The 20047-nt window shown below is 43.1% G+C and overlaps 1 protein-coding gene across 3 annotated transcripts in view; it reads right to left on the bottom strand.

Annotated features, from left to right (window-relative positions):
• EML5 (EMAP like 5) overlaps nt 1-20047 on the bottom strand; it is a 256157-nt gene that overhangs the window by 119923 nt on the left and 116187 nt on the right. For all 3 annotated transcript variants that reach the window (XM_088459090.1, XM_088459091.1, XM_088459089.1), the window contains exons 11-16: nt 18700-18867; nt 14453-14559; nt 13959-14077; nt 13270-13456; nt 6159-6264; nt 707-800 (exon numbers count right to left, since the gene is read on the bottom strand). In XM_088459090.1, coding sequence (XP_088315216.1) covers nt 707-800; nt 6159-6264; nt 13270-13456; nt 13959-14077; nt 14453-14559; nt 18700-18867 — 781 coding nt within the window. The remainder of the gene's footprint in view (nt 1-706; nt 801-6158; nt 6265-13269; nt 13457-13958; nt 14078-14452; nt 14560-18699; nt 18868-20047) is intronic.

Here is a 20047-nt window from a genome sequence, read left to right as displayed (position 1 = left end):
TCTGGTTGTCTAGTGCGGACCCCACCAAAACCCCTTTTTTCAGAGCACTATTCCAAAGCTACCATTCACTACCGCCATGCACTATTCTAACGCTACCATTCACTACCACCATGCACTATTCTAACGCTACCATTCACTACAGCCATGCACAATTCTAACACTACCATTCACTACCGCCATGCACAATTCTAACACTACCATTCACTACCGCCATGCACTATTCTAACGCTACCATTCACTACCATCATGCACTATTCTAACGCTACCATTCACTACCATCATGCACTATTCTAACGCTACCATTCACAACCGCCATACACTATTCTAATGTTGCCATTCACTACCACCATGCACTATTCTAACGCTACCATTCACCACCATCATGCACTATTCTAACGCTACCATTCACTACCACCATGCACTATTCGAACACTACCATTCACTACCACCATGCACTATTCTAATGCTACCATTCACTACCGCCATGCACTATTCTAACGCTACCATTCACTACCACCATGCACTATTCCAGTGTCAAACAATCTGACACAAATTCGGCAGGAAGCAGCAGAAATGTGACGTAGCCCATGGCAACTTACTGCATTTCCCCATACGGTCATGGTTTGTTGCTTTGGGTTACAGTGCACAGGTTATATTTACCCCAGGTCAGTAAATAGCCAGGTAAGTGAGAATTATGAGGGTGTACCTGACTGAGGATAGCTTCTCTCCTTTCTTCCAGTCCCACAAAACAACAGTGTGATTGTCATCAATTCCCACAGAGGCCAAACGTTTCCCATCAGCTGTGTACAGAGAAATAGTTATTATACTGAGCCTAATAGTACTGTATACAGGGATAGGGACTGTAGGGGCAGGTGTACATTGAAAGAGTTATTATACTAAGCCTAATAGTACTGTATACAGGGATAGGGACTGTAAGGGGCAGGTGTACAGAGAAAGAGTTATTATACTGAGCCCAATAGTACTGTATACAGGGATAGGGACTGAAGGGGCAGGTGTACACTGAAAGAGTTATTATACTAAGCCTAATAGTACTGTATACAGGGATAGGGACTGTAGGGGCAGGTGTACAGAGAAAGACAGAGTTATTATACTGAGCCTAATAGTACTGTATACAGGGATAGGGACTATAGGGGAAGGTGTACAGAGAAAGAGAGTAATTATACTGAGCCTAATAGCACTGTATACAGGGATAGGGATTGTAGGGGAAGGTGTACAGAGAAAGAGTTATTATACTGAGCCTAATAGTACTGTATACAGGGATAGGGACTGTAGGGGCAGGTGTACAGAGAAAGACAGAGTTATTATACTGAGCCTAATAGTACTGTATACAGGGATAGGGATTGTAGGGGATGGTGTACAGAGAAAGAGTTATTATACTGAGCATAGTAGTACTGTTTACAGGGATAGGGACTGTAGGGGGAAGGTGTACAGAGAAAGAGTTATTATACTGAGCCTAATAGTACTGTATACAGGGATAGGGACTGTAAGGGGCAGGTGTACACTGAAAGAGTTATTATACTAAGCCTAATAGTACTGTATACAGGGATAGGGACTGTAGGGGCAGGTGTACAGTGAAAGACAGAGTTATTATACTGAGCCTAATAGTACTGTATACAGGGATAGGGACTATAGGGGAAGGTGTACAGAGAAAGAGAGTAATTATACTGAGCCTAATAGCACTGTATACAGGGATAGGGATTGTAGGGGAAGGTGTACAGAGAAAGAGTTATTATACTGAGCCTAATAGTACTGTATACAGGGATAGGGACTGTAGGGGCAGGTGTACAGAGAAAGACAGAGTTATTATACTGAGCCTAATAGTACTGTATACAGGGATAGGGATTGTAGGGGATGGTGTACAGAGAAAGAGTTATTATACTGAGCGTAGTAGTACTGTATACAGGGATAGGGACTGTAGGGGAAGGTGTACAGAGAAAGAGTTATTATACTGAGCCTAGTAGTACTGTATACAGGGATAGGGACTGTAGGGGTAGGTGTACAGAGAAAGAGTTATTATACGGAGCCTAATAGTACTGTATACAGGGATAGGGACTGTAGGGGCAGGTGTACAGAGAAAGAGTTATTATACTGAGCCTAATAGTACTGTATACAGGGATAGGGACTGTAGGGGCAGGTGTACAGAGAAAGAGTTATTATACTGAGCCTAATAGTACTGTATACAGGGATAGGGACTGTAGGGGCAGGTGTACAGAGAAAGTTATTATACTGAGCCTAATAGTACTGTATACAGGGATAGGGACTGTAGGGGCAGGTGTACAGAGAAAGAGTTATTATACTGAGCCTAATAGTACTGTATACAGGGATAGGGACTGAAGGGGCAGGTGTACAGAGAAAGAAAGTTATTATACTGAGCCTAATAGTACTGTATACAGGGATAGGGACAGTAGGGGAAGGTGTACAGAGAAAGAAAGAGTTATTATACTGAGCCTAATAGTACTGTATACAGGGATAGGGACTGTAGGGGAAGGTGTACAGAGAAAGAAAGAGTTATTATACTGAGCCTAATAGTACTGTATACAGGGATAGGGACTGTAGGGGCAGGTGTACAGAGAAAGAGTTATTATACTGAGCCTAATAGTACTGTATACAGGGATAGGGACTGTAGGGGCAGGTGTACAGAGAAAGAGTTATTATACTGAGCCTAATAGTACTGTATACAGGGATAGGGACTGTAGGGGCAGGTGTACAGAGAAAGACAGTTATTATACTGAGCCTAATAGTACTGTATACAGGGATAGGGACTGTAGGGGCAGGTGTACAGAGAAAGTTATTATACTGAGCCTAATAGTACTGTATACATGGATAGGGACTGTAGGGGCAGGTGTACAGAGAAAGAGTTATTATACTGAGCCTAATAGTACTGTATACAGGGATAGGGACTGTAGGGGCAGGTGTACAGAGAAAGAGTTATTATACTAAGCCTAATAGTACTGTATACAGAGATCGGGACTGTAGGGGCAGGTGTACAGAGAAAGACAGTTATTATACTGAGCCTAATAGTACTGTATACAGAGATAGGGACTGTAGGGGCAGGTGTACAGAGAAAGACAGTTATTATACTGAGCCTAATAGTACTGTATACAGGGATAGGGACTGTAGGGGCAGGTGTACAGAGAAAGACAGTTATTATACTGAGCCTAATAGTCCTGTATACAGGGATAGGGACTGTAGGGGCAGGTGTACAGAGAAAGAGTTATTATACTGAGCCTAATAGTCCTGTATACAGAGATAGGGACTGTAGGGGCAGGTGTACAGAGAAAGACAGTTATTATACTGAGCCTAATAGTACTGTATACAGGGATAGGGACTGTAGGGGCAGGTGTACAGAGAAAGAGTTATTATACTGAGCCTAATAGTACTGTATACAGGGATAGGGACTGTAGGGGCAGGTGTACAGAGAAAGAGTTATTATACTGAGCCTAATAGTACTGTATACAGGGATAGGGACTGTAGCGGCAGGTGTACAGAGAAAGAGTTATTATACTGAGCCTAATAGTACTGTATACAGGGATAGGGACTGTAGGGGGCAGGTGTACAGAGAAAGAGTTATTATACTGAGCCTAATAGTCCTGTATACAGGGATAGGGACTGTAGGGGGCAGGTGTACAGAGAAAGAGTTATTATACTGAGCCTAATAGTACTGTATACAGGGATAGGGACTGTAGGGGGCAGGTGTACAGAGAAAGACAGTTATTATACTGAGCCTAATAGTACTGTATACAGGGATAGGGACTGTAGGGGCAGGTGTACAGAGAAAGACAGTTATTATACTGAGCCTAACAGTACTGTATACAGGGATAGGGACTGTAGGGGCAGGTGTACAGAGAAAGAGTTATTATACTGAGCCTAATAGTACTGTATACAGGGATAGGGACTGTAGGGGCAGGTGTACAGAGAAAGAGTTATTATACTGAGCCTAATAGTACTGTATACAGGGATAGGGACTGTAGGGGGCAGGTGTACAGAGAAAGACAGTTATTATACTGAGCCTAATAGTACTGTATACAGGGATAGGGACTGTAGGGGGCAGGTGTACAGAGAAAGACAGTTATTATACTGAGCCTAATAGTACTGTATACAGGGATAGGGACTGTAGGGGCAGGTGTACAGAGAAAGACAGTTATTATACTGAGCCTAACAGTACTGTATACAGGGATAGGAACTGTAGGGGCTGGTGTACAGTACTAAGCTCTGTAAAGTGGTAAGGTGGAGAGTGATAAACTACCAGCCACTCAGCTCCTAAAAGACATGTTACAGGCTGGGTTTGAAAAAATGACAGTTAGGAGCCGATTGGTTGGTAGTTTATCACTCTCCAAAGCTTAGTACATCTGACCCACAGATACTAGCTACATTGTGAACCCAGGTATGTGTCATGTTGGACTGGTGTTCTGTGTATCCATATAGAACAGTGAGAGCTGATACACTTCATTCTACAATGCAATGTGTTAGCGGCCACTCCTGCAGCCCAGGCATATCCTCATATCCTGGTTCTGTGACTGCAGACTCCTGGCTGCTCTAAGCCATACAGTGACTGACACACAGGAAGGTCCCCACTAAAGCTACAACACAAGCTTAGTATATGGAAATGTTTCCAAACCATGACATAAAGACAATAAGCCCCGCCACGCATCTGCACGCCCCAAATTCAGATCTGCAAATGCCTTGTCTAAATAAGTGAATGTGATCATTTCAACAGACCCTGGTGAAAGACAGGAGTCTCATCTGAAATACAAGTAGAGATTATTCTAAGTGAAATGAATGCAAATTCCTGCAAAACCCTGACACAACTCAGCACTCCAGTAAGTCCGCTCAGTGCAGGGAGCATCGTCCCTGGCATAGTGTTCCCTGCCCTGTGCCTTCCCCACCTACGGGCTGCAGTGTCTCGTGGGTAGGAGAAGTTGCTGTTACCGAACGCCGGCGGCTAAATAGATGCCGTGTGCATGCCAGGAATGCTGCTGGGGCTACTGCGCATGCAGAGTCTCCGCTGACTGCACATACATGGCTACCATTACCGGGGAGGGTTCCAGGGCAACCTTCGCCCGGCTAATTATGCTAAGTGTAGCCCATAGAAAACATTATAGTGACCGATATAAAATGCAGAAAACATTCTAATGAGCAATATACAATACAGAGAGCATTCTAATGAGCAACATACAATACAGAGAGCATTCTAAATGAAATAGAGAACATTATAAAGACCAAGAATATTCTAATGATCAATATACAATACAGAAAACATTCTAGTGACCAATATACAATACAGAGAATATTCTATTGCCCTTCTGCTCCACAGGAGGTTTCTGTCATCCCTGAGCTCGCCTTAGGACACCTGCATTACGGTTTGACAGGTGTACCGCCCCAGTCAAACTCCCCACCTGCAACTGTCCCCTAAGGCGAGCTCAGGGCAGACAGAAACCTCCCGTGGAGCAGAAGGGCAGGTGATTGCCCTTCTGCTCCACGGGAGGTTCTAATGAGCAATATACAATGCAGAGAATATTCTAATGAGCAATATACAATACAGAGAGCATTCTAATAACAATGTTATCTGTATTGTATATTGGTCATTAGAATTTACAAATAATGATCACTAGAATTTTCTCTGTATTGTATATTGCTAATAACAATGTTATCTGTATTGTATATTGGTCATTAGCAATATACAATACAGAGAAAATTCTAGTGAGCATTATTTGTAAATTCTAATGACTAATATACAATACAGAAAATATTTTAGCTACCAGTATACAATACAGAGAACATTCTAACAGGCAATATACAGTACAGAGAACATTCTAGTAAACATTATATAAAAATTCTAATGAGCAACATACAATACAGAAGATTCTAGTGACCGATATACAATACAGAGAACATGTCTAATGACAAATACAAAATACAGGGAACATTCTAATGACCAATATAGAATAGAGACAAAACTCTAGTGAGCAACACACAGTACAGAAAACATTCTAGTGCCCAAATAAGCAATACAGAGAACATTCTAGTGATCAATATACAATAGTGGCCAATAATCTTCACCAACACCCCTGTCAGCCAGTGCTGAGTGTTTGCCCCACATTGTTTCCTAAAGTGATGGGTAGTATGCAGCACAATACCTGAGAAATCCACCGCGCACACACCGTACTGGTGCTGGCCTTTCAACACCGATAGAGGTCTCATTGTCTCGCAGTCCCAGATATGCACCGTGCTATCTCTGCCCACCTGTAAGACAGAAAGGTTCATATGTGGTGGCAGGATTCCTGCAACTACTGTACACACCATGTTGTCTGTAACAGCCCCTGGGGACATCCCCTCATGCCAGCACCTTAGGGCTCCCTACAGTAAAAGCAATGATGGCATGCTGGGACATGCAGTTACACAGATATTACTGTACAGCTATCTTTGCAATCCAATGTTAAACAAATATCTCATTAAGGAGGGTGGTCCCAAATAGGTGCGATCACCTCACTGTATATTACTGCCCACACCCCTGCCCAGTGCCAACCACTCCTGCCTGGAATTACTGAGGCTTGAGGGGGTATTATAATAATATCAGCAGGTACACGCTACACCATTACGTCATTCCAGATAGTCCTGCCAAGATATAGGGTGGGAAGCTGAATAAGTAAGATATAGGGTGGGAAGACGAGTAAGTAAAATATAGGGTGGGAAGATGAATAAGTAAGATATAGGGTGGGAAGATGAATAAGTAAGATATAGGGTGGGAAGATGAATAAGTAAGATATGGGGCGGGAAGCTGAATAAGTAAGATATGGGGCGGGAAGCTGAATAAGTAAGATATGGGGTGGGAAGATGAATAAGTAAGATATGGGGTGGGAAGATGAATAAGTAAGATATGGGGTGGGAAGATGAATAAGTAAGATATGGGGTGGGAAGATGAATAAGATATGGGGTGGGAAGATGAGTAAGATATGGGGTGGGAAGCTGAATAAGTAAGATATGGGGTGGGAAGCTGAATAAGTAAGATATGGGGTGGGAAGATGAATAAGTAAGATATGGGGTGGGAAGATGAGTAAGATATAGGGTGGGAAGATGAGTAAGATATGGGGTGGGAAGCTGAATAAGTAAGATATGGGGTGGGAAGCTGAATAAGTAAGATATAGGGTGGGAAGCTGAATAAGTAAGATATGGGGTGGGAAACTGAATAAGTAAGATATGGGGTGGGAAGATGAGTAAGATATGGGGTGGGAAGCTGAATAAGTAAGATATGGGGTTGGAAGATGAATAAGATATGGGGTGGGAAGATGAATAAGTAAGATATAGGGTGGGAAGATGAATAAGTAAGATATAGGGTGGGAAGATGAGTAAGATATGGGGTGGGAAGCTGAATAAGTAAGATATGGGGTGGGAAGCTGAATAAGTAAGATATGGGGTGGGAAGATGAATAAGATATGGGGTGGGAAGATGAGTAAGATATAGGGTGGGAAGATGAGTAAGATATGGGGTGGGAAGCTGAATAAGTAAGATATGGGGTGGGAAGCTGAATAAGTAAGATATAGGGTGGGAAGCTGAATAAGTAAGATATAGGGTGGGAAGCTGAATAAGTAAGATATGGGGTGGGAAGCTGAATAAGTAAGATATGGGGTGGGAAGATGAGTAAGATATGGGGTGGGAAGCTGAATAAGTAAGATATGGGGTGGGAAGCTGAATAAGTAAGATATGGGGTGGGAAGATGAATAAGTAAGATATGGGGTGGGAAGATGAGTAAGATATGGGGTGGGAAGCTGAATAAGTAAGATATGGGGTGGGAAGCTGAATAAGTAAGATATGGGGTGGGAAGATGAATAAGATATGGGGTGGGAAGATGAGTAAGATATAGGGTGGGAAGATGAGTAAGATATGGGGTGGGAAGCTGAATAAGTAAGATATGGGGTGGGAAGCTGAATAAGTAAGATATAGGGTGGGAAGCTGAATAAGTAAGATATGGGGTGGGAAACTGAATAAGTAAGATATGGGGTGGGAAGATGAGTAAGATATGGGGTGGGAAGCTGAATAAGTAAGATATGGGGTGGGAAGATGAATAAGTAAGATATGGGGTGGGAAGATGAGTAAGATAATGGGGTGGGAAGCTGAATAAGTAAGATATAGGGTGGGAAGATGAATAAGTAAGATATAGGGTGGGAAGATGAGTAAGATATGGGGTGGGAAGCTGAATAAGTAAGATATGGGGTGGGAAGACGAGTAAGTAAAATATAGGGTGGGAAGATGAATAAGTAAAATATAGGGTGGGAAGATGAATAAGTAAGATATAGGGTGGGAAGATGAATAAGTAAGATATAGGGTGGGAAGATGAATAAGTAAGATATGGGGCGGGAAGCTGAATAAGTAAGATATGGGGTGGGAAGATGAATAAGTAAGATATGGGGTGGGAAGATGAATAAGTAAGATATGGGGTGGGAAGATGAATAAGATATGGGGTGGGAAGATGAGTAAGATATGGGGTGGGAAGCTGAATAAGTAAGATATGGGGTGGGAAGATGAATAAGATATGGGGTGGGAAGATGAGTAAGATATAGGGTGGGAAGATGAGTAAGATATGGGGTGGGAAGATGAATAAGATATGGGGTGGGAAGATGAATAAGATATGGGGTGGGAAGATGAGTAAGATATGGGGTGGGAAGCTGAATAAGTAAGATATGGGGTTGGAAGATGAATAAGATATGGGGTGGGAAGATGAATAAGTAAGATATAGGGTGGGAAGATGAATAAGTAAGATATAGGGTGGGAAGATGAGTAAGATATGGGGTGGGAAGCTGAATAAGTAAGATATGGGGTGGGAAGCTGAATAAGTAAGATATGGGGTGGGAAGATGAATAAGTAAGATATGGGGTGGGAAGATGAATAAGTAAGATATGGGGTGGGAAGATGAATAAGATATGGGGTGGGAAGATGAGTAAGATATAGGGTGGGAAGATGAGTAAGATATGGGGTGGGAAGCTGAATAAGTAAGATATGGGGTTGGAAGATGAATAAGATATGGGGTGGGAAGATGAATAAGTAAGATATAGGGTGGGAAGATGAATAAGTAAGATATGGGGTGGGAAGATGAGTAAGATATGGGGTGGGAAGCTGAATAAGTAAGATATGGGGTGGGAAGCTGAATAAGTAAGATATGGGGTGGGAAGATGAATAAGTAAGATATGGGGTGGGAAGATGAGTAAGATAATGGGGTGGGAAGCTGAATAAGTAAGATATAGGGTGGGAAGATGAATAAGTAAGATATAGGGTGGGAAGATGAGTAAGATATGGGGTGGGAAGCTGAATAAGTAAGATATGGGGTGGGAAGACGAGTAAGTAAAATATAGGGTGGGAAGATGAATAAGTAAAATATAGGGTGGGAAGATGAATAAGTAAGATATAGGGTGGGAAGATGAATAAGTAAGATATAGGGTGGGAAGATGAATAAGTAAGATATGGGGCGGGAAGCTGAATAAGTAAGATATGGGGTGGGAAGATGAATAAGTAAGATATGGGGTGGGAAGATGAATAAGTAAGATATGGGGTGGGAAGATGAATAAGATATGGGGTGGGAAGATGAGTAAGATATGGGGTGGGAAGCTGAATAAGTAAGATATGGGGTGGGAAGATGAATAAGATATGGGGTGGGAAGATGAGTAAGATATAGGGTGGGAAGATGAGTAAGATATGGGGTGGGAAGATGAATAAGATATGGGGTGGGAAGATGAATAAGATATGGGGTGGGAAGATGAGTAAGATATGGGGTGGGAAGCTGAATAAGTAAGATATGGGGTTGGAAGATGAATAAGATATGGGGTGGGAAGATGAATAAGTAAGATATAGGGTGGGAAGATGAATAAGTAAGATATAGGGTGGGAAGATGAGTAAGATATGGGGTGGGAAGCTGAATAAGTAAGATATGGGGTGGGAAGCTGAATAAGTAAGATATGGGGTGGGAAGATGAATAAGTAAGATATGGGGTGGGAAGATGAATAAGTAAGATATGGGGTGGGAAGATGAATAAGATATGGGGTGGGAAGATGAGTAAGATATAGGGTGGGAAGATGAGTAAGATATGGGGTGGGAAGCTGAATAAGTAAGATATGGGGTTGGAAGATGAATAAGATATGGGGTGGGAAGATGAATAAGTAAGATATAGGGTGGGAAGATGAATAAGTAAGATATGGGGTGGGAAGATGAGTAAGATATGGGGTGGGAAGCTGAATAAGTAAGATATGGGGTGGGAAGCTGAATAAGTAAGATATGGGGTGGGAAGATGAATAAGTAAGATATGGGGTGGGAAGATGAGTAAGATAATGGGGTGGGAAGCTGAATAAGTAAGATATAGGGTGGGAAGATGAATAAGTAAGATATAGGGTGGGAAGATGAGTAAGATATGGGGTGGGAAGCTGAATAAGTAAGATATGGGGTGGGAAGACGAGTAAGTAAAATATAGGGTGGGAAGATGAATAAGTAAGATATGGGGTGGGAAGCTGAATAAGTAAGATATGGGGTGGGAAGATGAATAAGTAAGATATGGGGTGGGAAGATGAATAAGTAAGATATGGGGTGGGAAGATGAATAAGTAAGATATAGGCTGGGACGATGAATAAGTAAGATATGGGGTGGGAAGCTGAATAAGTAAGATATGGGGTGGGAAGATGAATAAGTAAGATATAGGGTGGGAAGAAGAATAAGTAAGATATGAGGTGGGGGAGTAAAGAATAAGAGGGGGGGCAGAGGTAGAGAACAAGGGGACATGGAGATGGGAAGTGAGGGGGGGTGTTTACAGAAGAAGGAAGCCTGGAAACACTGAACACAACAGCTACAGGTGACCCTGCAGATCACTAGTGTATATATGTGTGTATGTATATGTATGTATGTGTGTATGTATATGTATTTATGTATGTATATGTGTGAGTATATGTATATATATATATGTATGTATATATGTGTGTGTATGTATGTTTATATGTGTGTCTGTATGTGTATATATGTGTTTGTCTATGTATATGTATGCATGTGTGTATATGTATGTATATATGTGTATATATGTGTGTATGTATGCATGTATATGTATGTATGTATATGTATGAATGTGTGTGTGTATATGTATGTGTGTGTATGTATATGTATGTATATATGTGTGTATGTATATTATGTGTGTGTATATGTATGTACAGTCAGGTACACAAATATTGGGACAGTGACAGAATTTTCATATTTTGGCCTCTATTCACCACCACAATGACTTTGCAGTTAAAGCACATCTTGTTTGTTTCATTTCAGACTTTCAGATTTAATTTGAGGGTAATTACATCCAAATCAGGTGAACGTAGGAATTACAACGGTTTCTATATGTGCCTCCCACTTTTTAAGGGGCCAAAAGTAATGGGACAAACTAAACAATCCTAAATCTAACTTTCACTTTTTAATACTTTGTTGCAAATCCTTTGCAGGCAATTACAGCCTGAAGTCTGGAACGCATAGACATCACCAGACGCTGGGTTTCATCCCTGGTGATGCTCTGCCAGGCCTCTACTGCAAATGTCTTCCGTTCCTGCTTGTTCTTGGGGCATTTTCCCTTCAGTTTTGTCTTCATCAAGTGAAATGCATGCGCAATCGGATTCAGGTCAGGGGATTGACTTGGCCATTGCATAACATTCAACATTTTAGCCTTAAAAAACTCTTTGGTTGCTTTTGCAGTATGCTTCGGGTCATTGTCCATCTGCAAAGTGAAGCGCCGTCCAATGAGTTCTGAAGCATTTGATTGAATATGAGCATATAATATTGGCGAAACACTTCAGAATTCATTCTGCTGCTTTTGTCAGCAGTCACATCATCAATAAATACAAGGGAACCAGTTCAACTGGCAGCCATACATGCCCACGCCATGACACTACCACCACCATGCTTCACTGATGAGGTGGTATGTTTTGAATCATGAGCAGTTCCTTTCCTTCTCCATACTCTTCTCTTCCCATCACTCTGGTACAAGTTGATCTTTGTCTCATCTGTCCATAGGATGTTGTTCCAGAACTGTAATGGCTTTTTTAGATGTTGTTTGGCAAACTCTAATTTTTGAGGCTCACCAATGGTTTACATCTTGTGATTGTTGACTTTGACACATATACACACCTACCTCCTGGAGAGTGTTCTTGATTTGGCCAACTGTTGTGAAGGGGTTTTTCTTCACCAGGGAAATAATTCTTCTGTCATCCACCACAGTTGTTTTCCGTGGTCTTCCGGGTCTTTTGGTGTTGCTGAGCTCTCCGGTGCGTTCTTTCTTTTTAAGAATGTACCAAACAGTTGATTTGGCCACACCTAATGTTTTTGCTATCTCTCTGATGGGTTTGTTTTGATTTTTCAGCCTAATGATGGCCTGCTTCACTGATCGTGACAGCTCTTTGGATCTCATATTGAGAGTCGACAGCAACTGATTCCAAATGCAAATGTCACACCTAGAATCAACTCCCGACCTTTTACCTGCTTAAATGATAATGAAATAACGAGGGAATAACCCACACCTGTCCATGAAATAGCTTTTGAGTTGATAGTCCCATTACTTTTGGCCCCTTAAAAAGTTGGAGGCACATATAGAAACCGTTGTAATTCCTACACCGTTCACCTGATTTGGATGTAATTACCCTCAAATTAAATCTGAAAGTCTGCAGGTAAAGCACATCTTGTTTGTTTCATTTCAAAGCCATTGTGGTGGTGAATAGAGGCCAAAATATGAAAATTCTGTCAATGTCCCAATATTTATGCACCTGACTATGTGTGTGTGTGTGTGTGTGTGTGTGTGTGTGTGTGTGTGTGTATGTATGTATGTATGCATGTATATGTGTGTGTATATGTATGTATGTATGTGTGTGTATATCTATGTATATGTGTGCGTGTATATCTATGTATGTATATGTGTGTGTATGTATATATGTATGTATATATATATACATATATATATATATATATATATATATACACACATAATGTGTATGTATGTGTGTGTATGTATGTATGTATGAATGAATGTGTGTGTTTGTGTGTATATGTATGTGTGTGTATGTATGTATATGTGTGTATATATATGTGTATGTGTACGTATGTATGTATATGTGTGTGTATGTATATGTGTATGTGTGTGTGTATGTGTGTGCGTATGTGTATGTATGTATGTTCCTCACAGCTAGCCAATGTTTGGAAGATACTGGAGTGGTTTTTCTGTGGTGGTGAAGTTGCTGCACTTACCTGGCCGGTTGCCACATAGTCCTTCAGTGGGTGAATGGCGAGGCACAGGATGTCATCATTGTGCCCCAGATAAAACCTCTGCGTGTTCTGCTGCCGGTTGTACACCACTCCCACTGCCGCCACATGGTAAACGATCTCGCCTGTCTGGGTGTAAAACAGGTTGCTGCGGCAGTCATAGCCTCGGTACCTGACAAAGCGTATAGAGGATTACTGTAACATTTCCATGTGGTGTTCTGCTTGGAGAGTAGTGAGAGAGGGGTGGGCTGCGTGCAGTGAGGACCCCTGTCCGTGTGGTGTTCTGCATGGAGAGTAGTGAGAAATGGGTGGGCTGTGTGCAGTGAGGACCCCTGTCCGTGTGGTGTAATGCATGGAGAGTAGTGAGAGAGGGGTGGGCTGTGTGCAGTGGGGACCCCTGTCCGTGTGGTGTACCTGCCGTTACTATATAGTGAGCAGGGTCTAGAGCTCACCACACTAAAGGCCCCAGAATCCTGCAGACATTACTTTGGTAAAACAACAATTAATCAGGTATTTTATAGGTTGTTTTCACAATTCCAGCCGTGGTTCTTGTCTTTGTACACACAGCAGCTATGACCACCCTGTATCTCACTTAGAAGGCATCATGCATATTACATAGCAGCGAGTGTGGGCGCAGCCCCTATGACGTGTGACGCATACAGTCGGTTCCTCACCCATGCACAAAGTGCAGACGAATGCTGTTCAGGGGGGCCTGCTCCCGCCTCTTGGAAGAAGCACTTCTGTGTTTGTCTTTGCACTGCTCCTTAAGCTGAGGTAGATCTTCTTTATACACCTGAAACAAGATGCAGGCAATAAGGCAGCGCAAACCCTGATGCCGGCTACACCCAAAGCTAGAAAAGCTGTTGTCTCATACCAACAACAGCTCTATAGACCCCACTGCCACGCCTCACTCCCGGTACGGAGTGACTTAATATTGGCGGCAGTCCCACCACCTTCTGACGTACACAAACCATGGGGTATGAATTAGGCCCACAGCGTCCAATAAGCAATAAGCGCTGATCTGTCTCCTGTAAGACGATTATGTGTCTGGTTTATGTGTTACAGTAGGTGAGTTGTAGCCAAGTGCCAGACTAGTAATGAGCAGTAATGTGTTACTAAGATATACTTTGTATAACGCTTCTGTAGTAAAGTAATAGGAGGTACTTACCTGCCGACGGTAAGTGATCTGTGTTTCTTGTTCTATTTCAGAGTCCAGCTCTGGAACGTCGGACTGTTCTGAATCAGAGTCATCGCTGTTGGAATCGATCAAACTCTCTAGTACCAAAGAAAACAAAGGAGGAAATATTACAGATGGTTATAGGACCCAATACTGGGGAGAGACTCTAAAACTATTACAGTAGTGTTTGGGGAATCTGAGGCTTATGGAAACACAAGGACTAATCGCCACCAGCCACTGAGAACCTCAGTATGTCTGATTTCAGGGCTGCTCATTGTCAATTATGCTATATAGTCTCCTGGACCATGAATCCACTGGGACCCCCAAAAAATAAGGCTCCTGGAACAATGACACACTGACACTAGGGGTACAAGGACAGTGACACTGACACTGGGGGTACAAGGACAGTAACGCATCGACACTAGGGGTACAAGGACAGTGACGCACCGACACTAGGGGTACAAGGACAGTGACGCACCGACACTAGGGGTACAAGGACAGTGACGCACCGACACTAGGGGTACAAGGACAGTAACGCACCGACACTAGGGGTACAAGGATAATGACGCTCCGACACTAGGGGTACAGGGACAATGATGCACCGACACTAGGGGTACAGGGACAGTAACACCCGACACTAGGGGTACAAGGACAGTGACGCACCGACACTAGGGGTACAAGGACAGTGACGCACCGACACTAGGGGTACAAGGACAGTGACACACCGACACTAGGGGTACAAGGACAGTGACACACCGACACTAGGGGTACAAGGACAGTGACACACCGACACTAGGGGTACAAGGACAATGACACACTGACACTAGGGGTACAAGGACAATGACACACTGACACTAGGGGTACAAGGACAATGACACACTGACACTAGGGGTACAAGGATAGTGACACACTAACACTAGGGGTTCAAGGACAGTGACACACCGACACTAGGGGTACAAGGACAGTGACACTGACACTAGGGGTACAAGGACAATGACACACTGACACTAGGGGTACAAGAACAGTGACACACCGACACTAGGGGTTCAAGGACAGTGACACACCGACACTAGGGGTACAAGGACAGTGACACTGACACTAGGGGTACAAGGACAGTGACACACTAACACTAGGGGTACAAGGACAGTGACACACCGACACTAGGGGTACAAGGACAGTGACACACCGACACTAGGGGTACAAGGACAGTGACACTGACACTAGGGGTACAAGGACAGTGACACTGACACTAGGGGTACAAGGACAGTGACACTGACACTAGGGGTACAAGGACAATGACACACCGACAGTAGGTGTACAAGGACAATGACACACTGACACTAGGGGTACAAGGACAGTGACACTCACACTAGGGGTACAAGGACAATGACACACCGACAGTAGGTGTACAAGGACAATGACACACTGACACTAGGGGTACAAGGACAGTGACACTCACACTAGGGGTACAAGGACAGTGACACTGACACTAGGGGTACAAGGACAGTGACACTGACACTAGGGGTACAAGGACAATGACACACTGACACTAGGTGTACAAGGACAGTGACACTGACACTAGGGCAAACATTTCTTGCACTGTTTGCATGTGGACCTAGCACCAGCTCTGCGCACTACGGGGTATATTTACTAAAGTGAGAGTTTTTAGAAGTGGAGACATTGACCATAGCAACCAATCAGATTCTAGCTATTATCTTCTAGAAGGTGCTAGTTACATGTAAAACTAAAATCTGATTGGTTGCTATGGGCAACATCTCAACTTCCAAAAACTCTCACTTTAGTACATATACCCCTTGGTGTCCTAGGACAATGACGCACTGACACTGGGGGCACATGGGTAATGCGGGCGACAATGGTAATTGCACACTACAATGGAAGTACAAGATTTATTTTATTTATTTATTAACAGTTTCTTATATAGCGCAGCATATTCCATTGTGCTTTACAATTGTAAGCATTAATAGAACAAAACAGGGTAATAACAGACAGATATATAGGTATGAAGGCCCTGCTCGCAAGCTTACAATCTATAGGGAAATAGGCATTGATACACAAGGATAGGTGCTATATATTGCATTTTGGTCCAGCCAGAATGCACAGTTTCTTGGTTGGCTGCATGATCCAGTCACACAGGAATATCGACAAAATGTCATGAGGATGTGAGAGAAAGACGATGTGTGAGATTGTGTGTGGACTGTAAAAGGGGATGTAATTAGATATGGAAGCTATGAAGGTTATGTGGGATGTTCTGGAATCTGATAAGCTTGCCTGAAGAGGTGAGTTTTCAGGGAACGCTTGAAGGATTGGAGACTAGACGAAAGTCTTATTGTGCGAGGTAGGTCATTCCATAGAGTGGGTGCAGCGCAAAGAAAGTCATGTAACCGTGAATGGGAGCAAGTAATGTGCGGGGATGAGAGACGCAGATCTTGTGCTGAGCGGAGAGGTCGGGTTGGGAGATATTTTGAGATGAGTGAAGAGATGTATGTTGGTGTGGTTTGGTTAATGGCCTTATGTGTAAGTAACAGTATTTTGTATTGAATACGGTAGAAAACCGGCAACCAATGGAGGGACTGAGAGCGGGGCAGCAGATGATAAACGTTTCACAAGGAAGATAAGCCTTGCAGCTGCATTCATAATGGATTGTAATGGTGATAGCCTGTTTTTTGGGAAGACCAGTAAGGAGGCTATTGCAATAGTCAATGCGGGAAATAATAAGTGCATGGATTAGAGTTTTTGCAGTGTCTTGTGTGAGATATGGTCGAATTTTGGATATGTTTTTTAGATGTATGTAACATGATTTTGAGACAGATTGAATATGGGGAACAAAGGACAGTTCAGAGTCAAGGATGACACCAAGTCAACGAGCTTGTGGGGCGGGGTGGATGGTCGAGGTATCAACAGTGATAGAGAGATCAGGTTGGTAACTGTTATTGGTGGGTGGAATTAATTCGGTTTTAGAAATATTAAGTTTCAGGTGGCGAGATGACATCCAAGATGAAATGGCAGAAAGACATTCAGTGACATGGACCAGTACAGATGGTGATAAATCTGGGGAAGATAGGTAGATTTGAGTATCATCTGCATACAGATGGTACTGAAATCCAAAAGAGCTGATTAGTTTGCCAAGAGAGGTGGTATAGATTGAGAATAACAGAGGCCCTATTACAGAGCCTTGCGTTACTCCAACTGATAGAGGTAGCGAAGAGGAGGCAGAGTCAGAAAAACGAACAGTAAAAGAGCGATCAGATAGGTAGGAAGAAAACCAAGAAAGAGCTGTGTCCTTAAGACCTAGGGATTGCAGTGTTTGTATGAGAAGTGAGTGGTCAACAGTGTCAAAAGCAGCAGAGAGATCTAGAAGAATTAGGAGTGAGTAATGACCTTTAGCCTTGGCAGTGACAAGATCATTTACTACCTTAGTCAGTGCTGTCTCTGTGGAGTGTTGGGAATGAAAGCCAGACTGAAGTGGGTCCAATAAGTTGTGTGAGTTAAGAAAGTGTGTGAGGCGGGTGTAGCAAGTCTCTCAAGTAGCTTGGAGGGGCATGGGAGCTGGGAGATAGGATGGTAATTTGAGAGAGTATTAGGGTCAGAATTTTGTTTTTTCAGAATGGGAGTAATCACTGCGTGCTTGAACAGTGATGGAAAGTTGCCAGTAGAGAAAGAGATTACAGATTTTAGTTAGGGCTGGGATAAGCACAGGAGACAGAGCTTTACTGATTTGTGAGGGTATAAATTCTAGAGGAGAGGTAATAGAGTAGGAGGATGAGAAGAGTGTAGATACTTCATCTTCGTTTGTGAGATCAAATGAAGAGAATGTGCCAGAGGGTTCAGGTAGGGAATTGAGCAGGTCACTAGCTGAAGAAGAGCCTACCATTTCATTTCGGATCTTATCAATCTTGTCCCTAAAATAGGAAGCAAGATCTTGTGCACAGATAGTAGCAGGTGGTTTAGGTGATGGAGGGGTAAGAAGCAGTTTAAATGTATTAAAAAGTCGCTTGGGGTTAGAAGCTTGAGCAGAGATTAGAGATTGGAAATATGTTTGTTTGGCAGTGTCCAGAGCAGTACGATAAGAGTTGTAGATAGTCTTATATGTGAGGAAGCCACTTGGAGTATGAGACTTTCGCCAAGATGAAAGGATTACACAATAACTACTCATATAACAAAAGCGGCGAAGACTAAGCGACATTGGTGCCAACACACCATTACACGGAGGGCGTCACCTTGTGGTGCGATGTGCAGAACATCCTTCATCTTCCTGTCTGGAATAACCTTCCACTGGAACACAGAGTGGTCTGCTCCACCAACCGAAATGATCCACTGATAGTCATGTGACCACCGCACACTGGTCACATGAGCAGAATGACCAAGGTACTTTTTAAACTTTGCGCCTGTAATACAAAACAACTATACATTATAAATATATTAAGGTTTACTAAACCTAGTGCATTGCTGAATGAGAAGGGAGGAAAAACATCCTGAAGTGAGTGGAAACGGTCTGCTTGTTGAATTCTTAAAAGTGCATTAGCAAAATTAAAATCTGTTAGGGAACATAAAAATTTGAGCAAAACTTGGATATGCGCCTAGTAACACTTGCTTTAAAATATTCCAATAAAAACAAACATACCTGGCAATAAAAATATATAAAGTGGATGTATAAAATTTATTTCATATAGAGGTGGATTTAAAAAATAGTATCCCTTTATCAGTATGACAGCAGCCTCATATCACTGCTCTGTGCTGCTGGGGACCCTGCTCCTCCCACTATGTAACTCTCAGTCTGTGACTTCCTGTATCAGTGTGACAGCAGCCTCATATCACTACTCTGTGCTGCTGGGGACCCTGCTCCTCCCACTATATAACTCTCAGTCTGTGACTTCCTGTATCAGTGTGACAGCAGCCTCATATCACTACTCTGTGCTGCTGGGGACCCTGCTCCTCCCACTATGTAACTCTCAGTCTGTGACTTCCTGTATCAGTGTGACAGCAGCCTCATATCACTGCTCTGTGCTGCTGGGGGACCCTGCTCCTCCCACTATGTAACTCTCAGTCTGTGACTTCCTGTATCAGTGTGACAGCAGCCTCATATCACTACTCTGTGCTGCTGGGGACCCTGCTCCTCCCACTATATAACTCTCAGTCTGTGACTTCCTGTATCAGTGTGACAGCAGCCTCATATCACTGCTCTGTGCTGCTGGGGACCCTGCTCCTCCCACTATATAACTCTCAGTCTGTGACTTCCTGTATCAGTGTGACAGCAGCCTCATATCACTGCTCTGTGCTGCTGGGGTCCCTGCTCCTCCCACTATGTAACTCTCAGTCTGTGACTTCCTGTATCAGTGTGACAGCAGCCTCATATCACTGCTCTGTGCTGCCGGGGACCCTGCTCCTCCCACTATGTAACTCTCAGTCTGTGACTTCCTGTATCAGTGTGACAGCAGCCTCATATCACTACTCTGTGCTGCCGGGGACCCTGCTCCTCCCACTATATAACTCTCAGTCTGTGACTTCCTGTATCAGTGTGACAGCAGCCTCATATCACTACTCTGTGCTGCCGGGGACCCTGCTCCT

The sequence above is a fragment of the Taudactylus pleione genome, unplaced genomic scaffold, assembly GCF_031769625.1.
Source record: "Taudactylus pleione unplaced genomic scaffold, aTauple2 ptg000894l, whole genome shotgun sequence".
NCBI classification, from domain to species: domain Eukaryota; kingdom Metazoa; phylum Chordata; class Amphibia; order Anura; family Myobatrachidae; genus Taudactylus; species Taudactylus pleione.
Note: the sequence above shows the minus strand (reverse complement) of the source record. Positions and strands in the feature narration are given on the sequence as shown.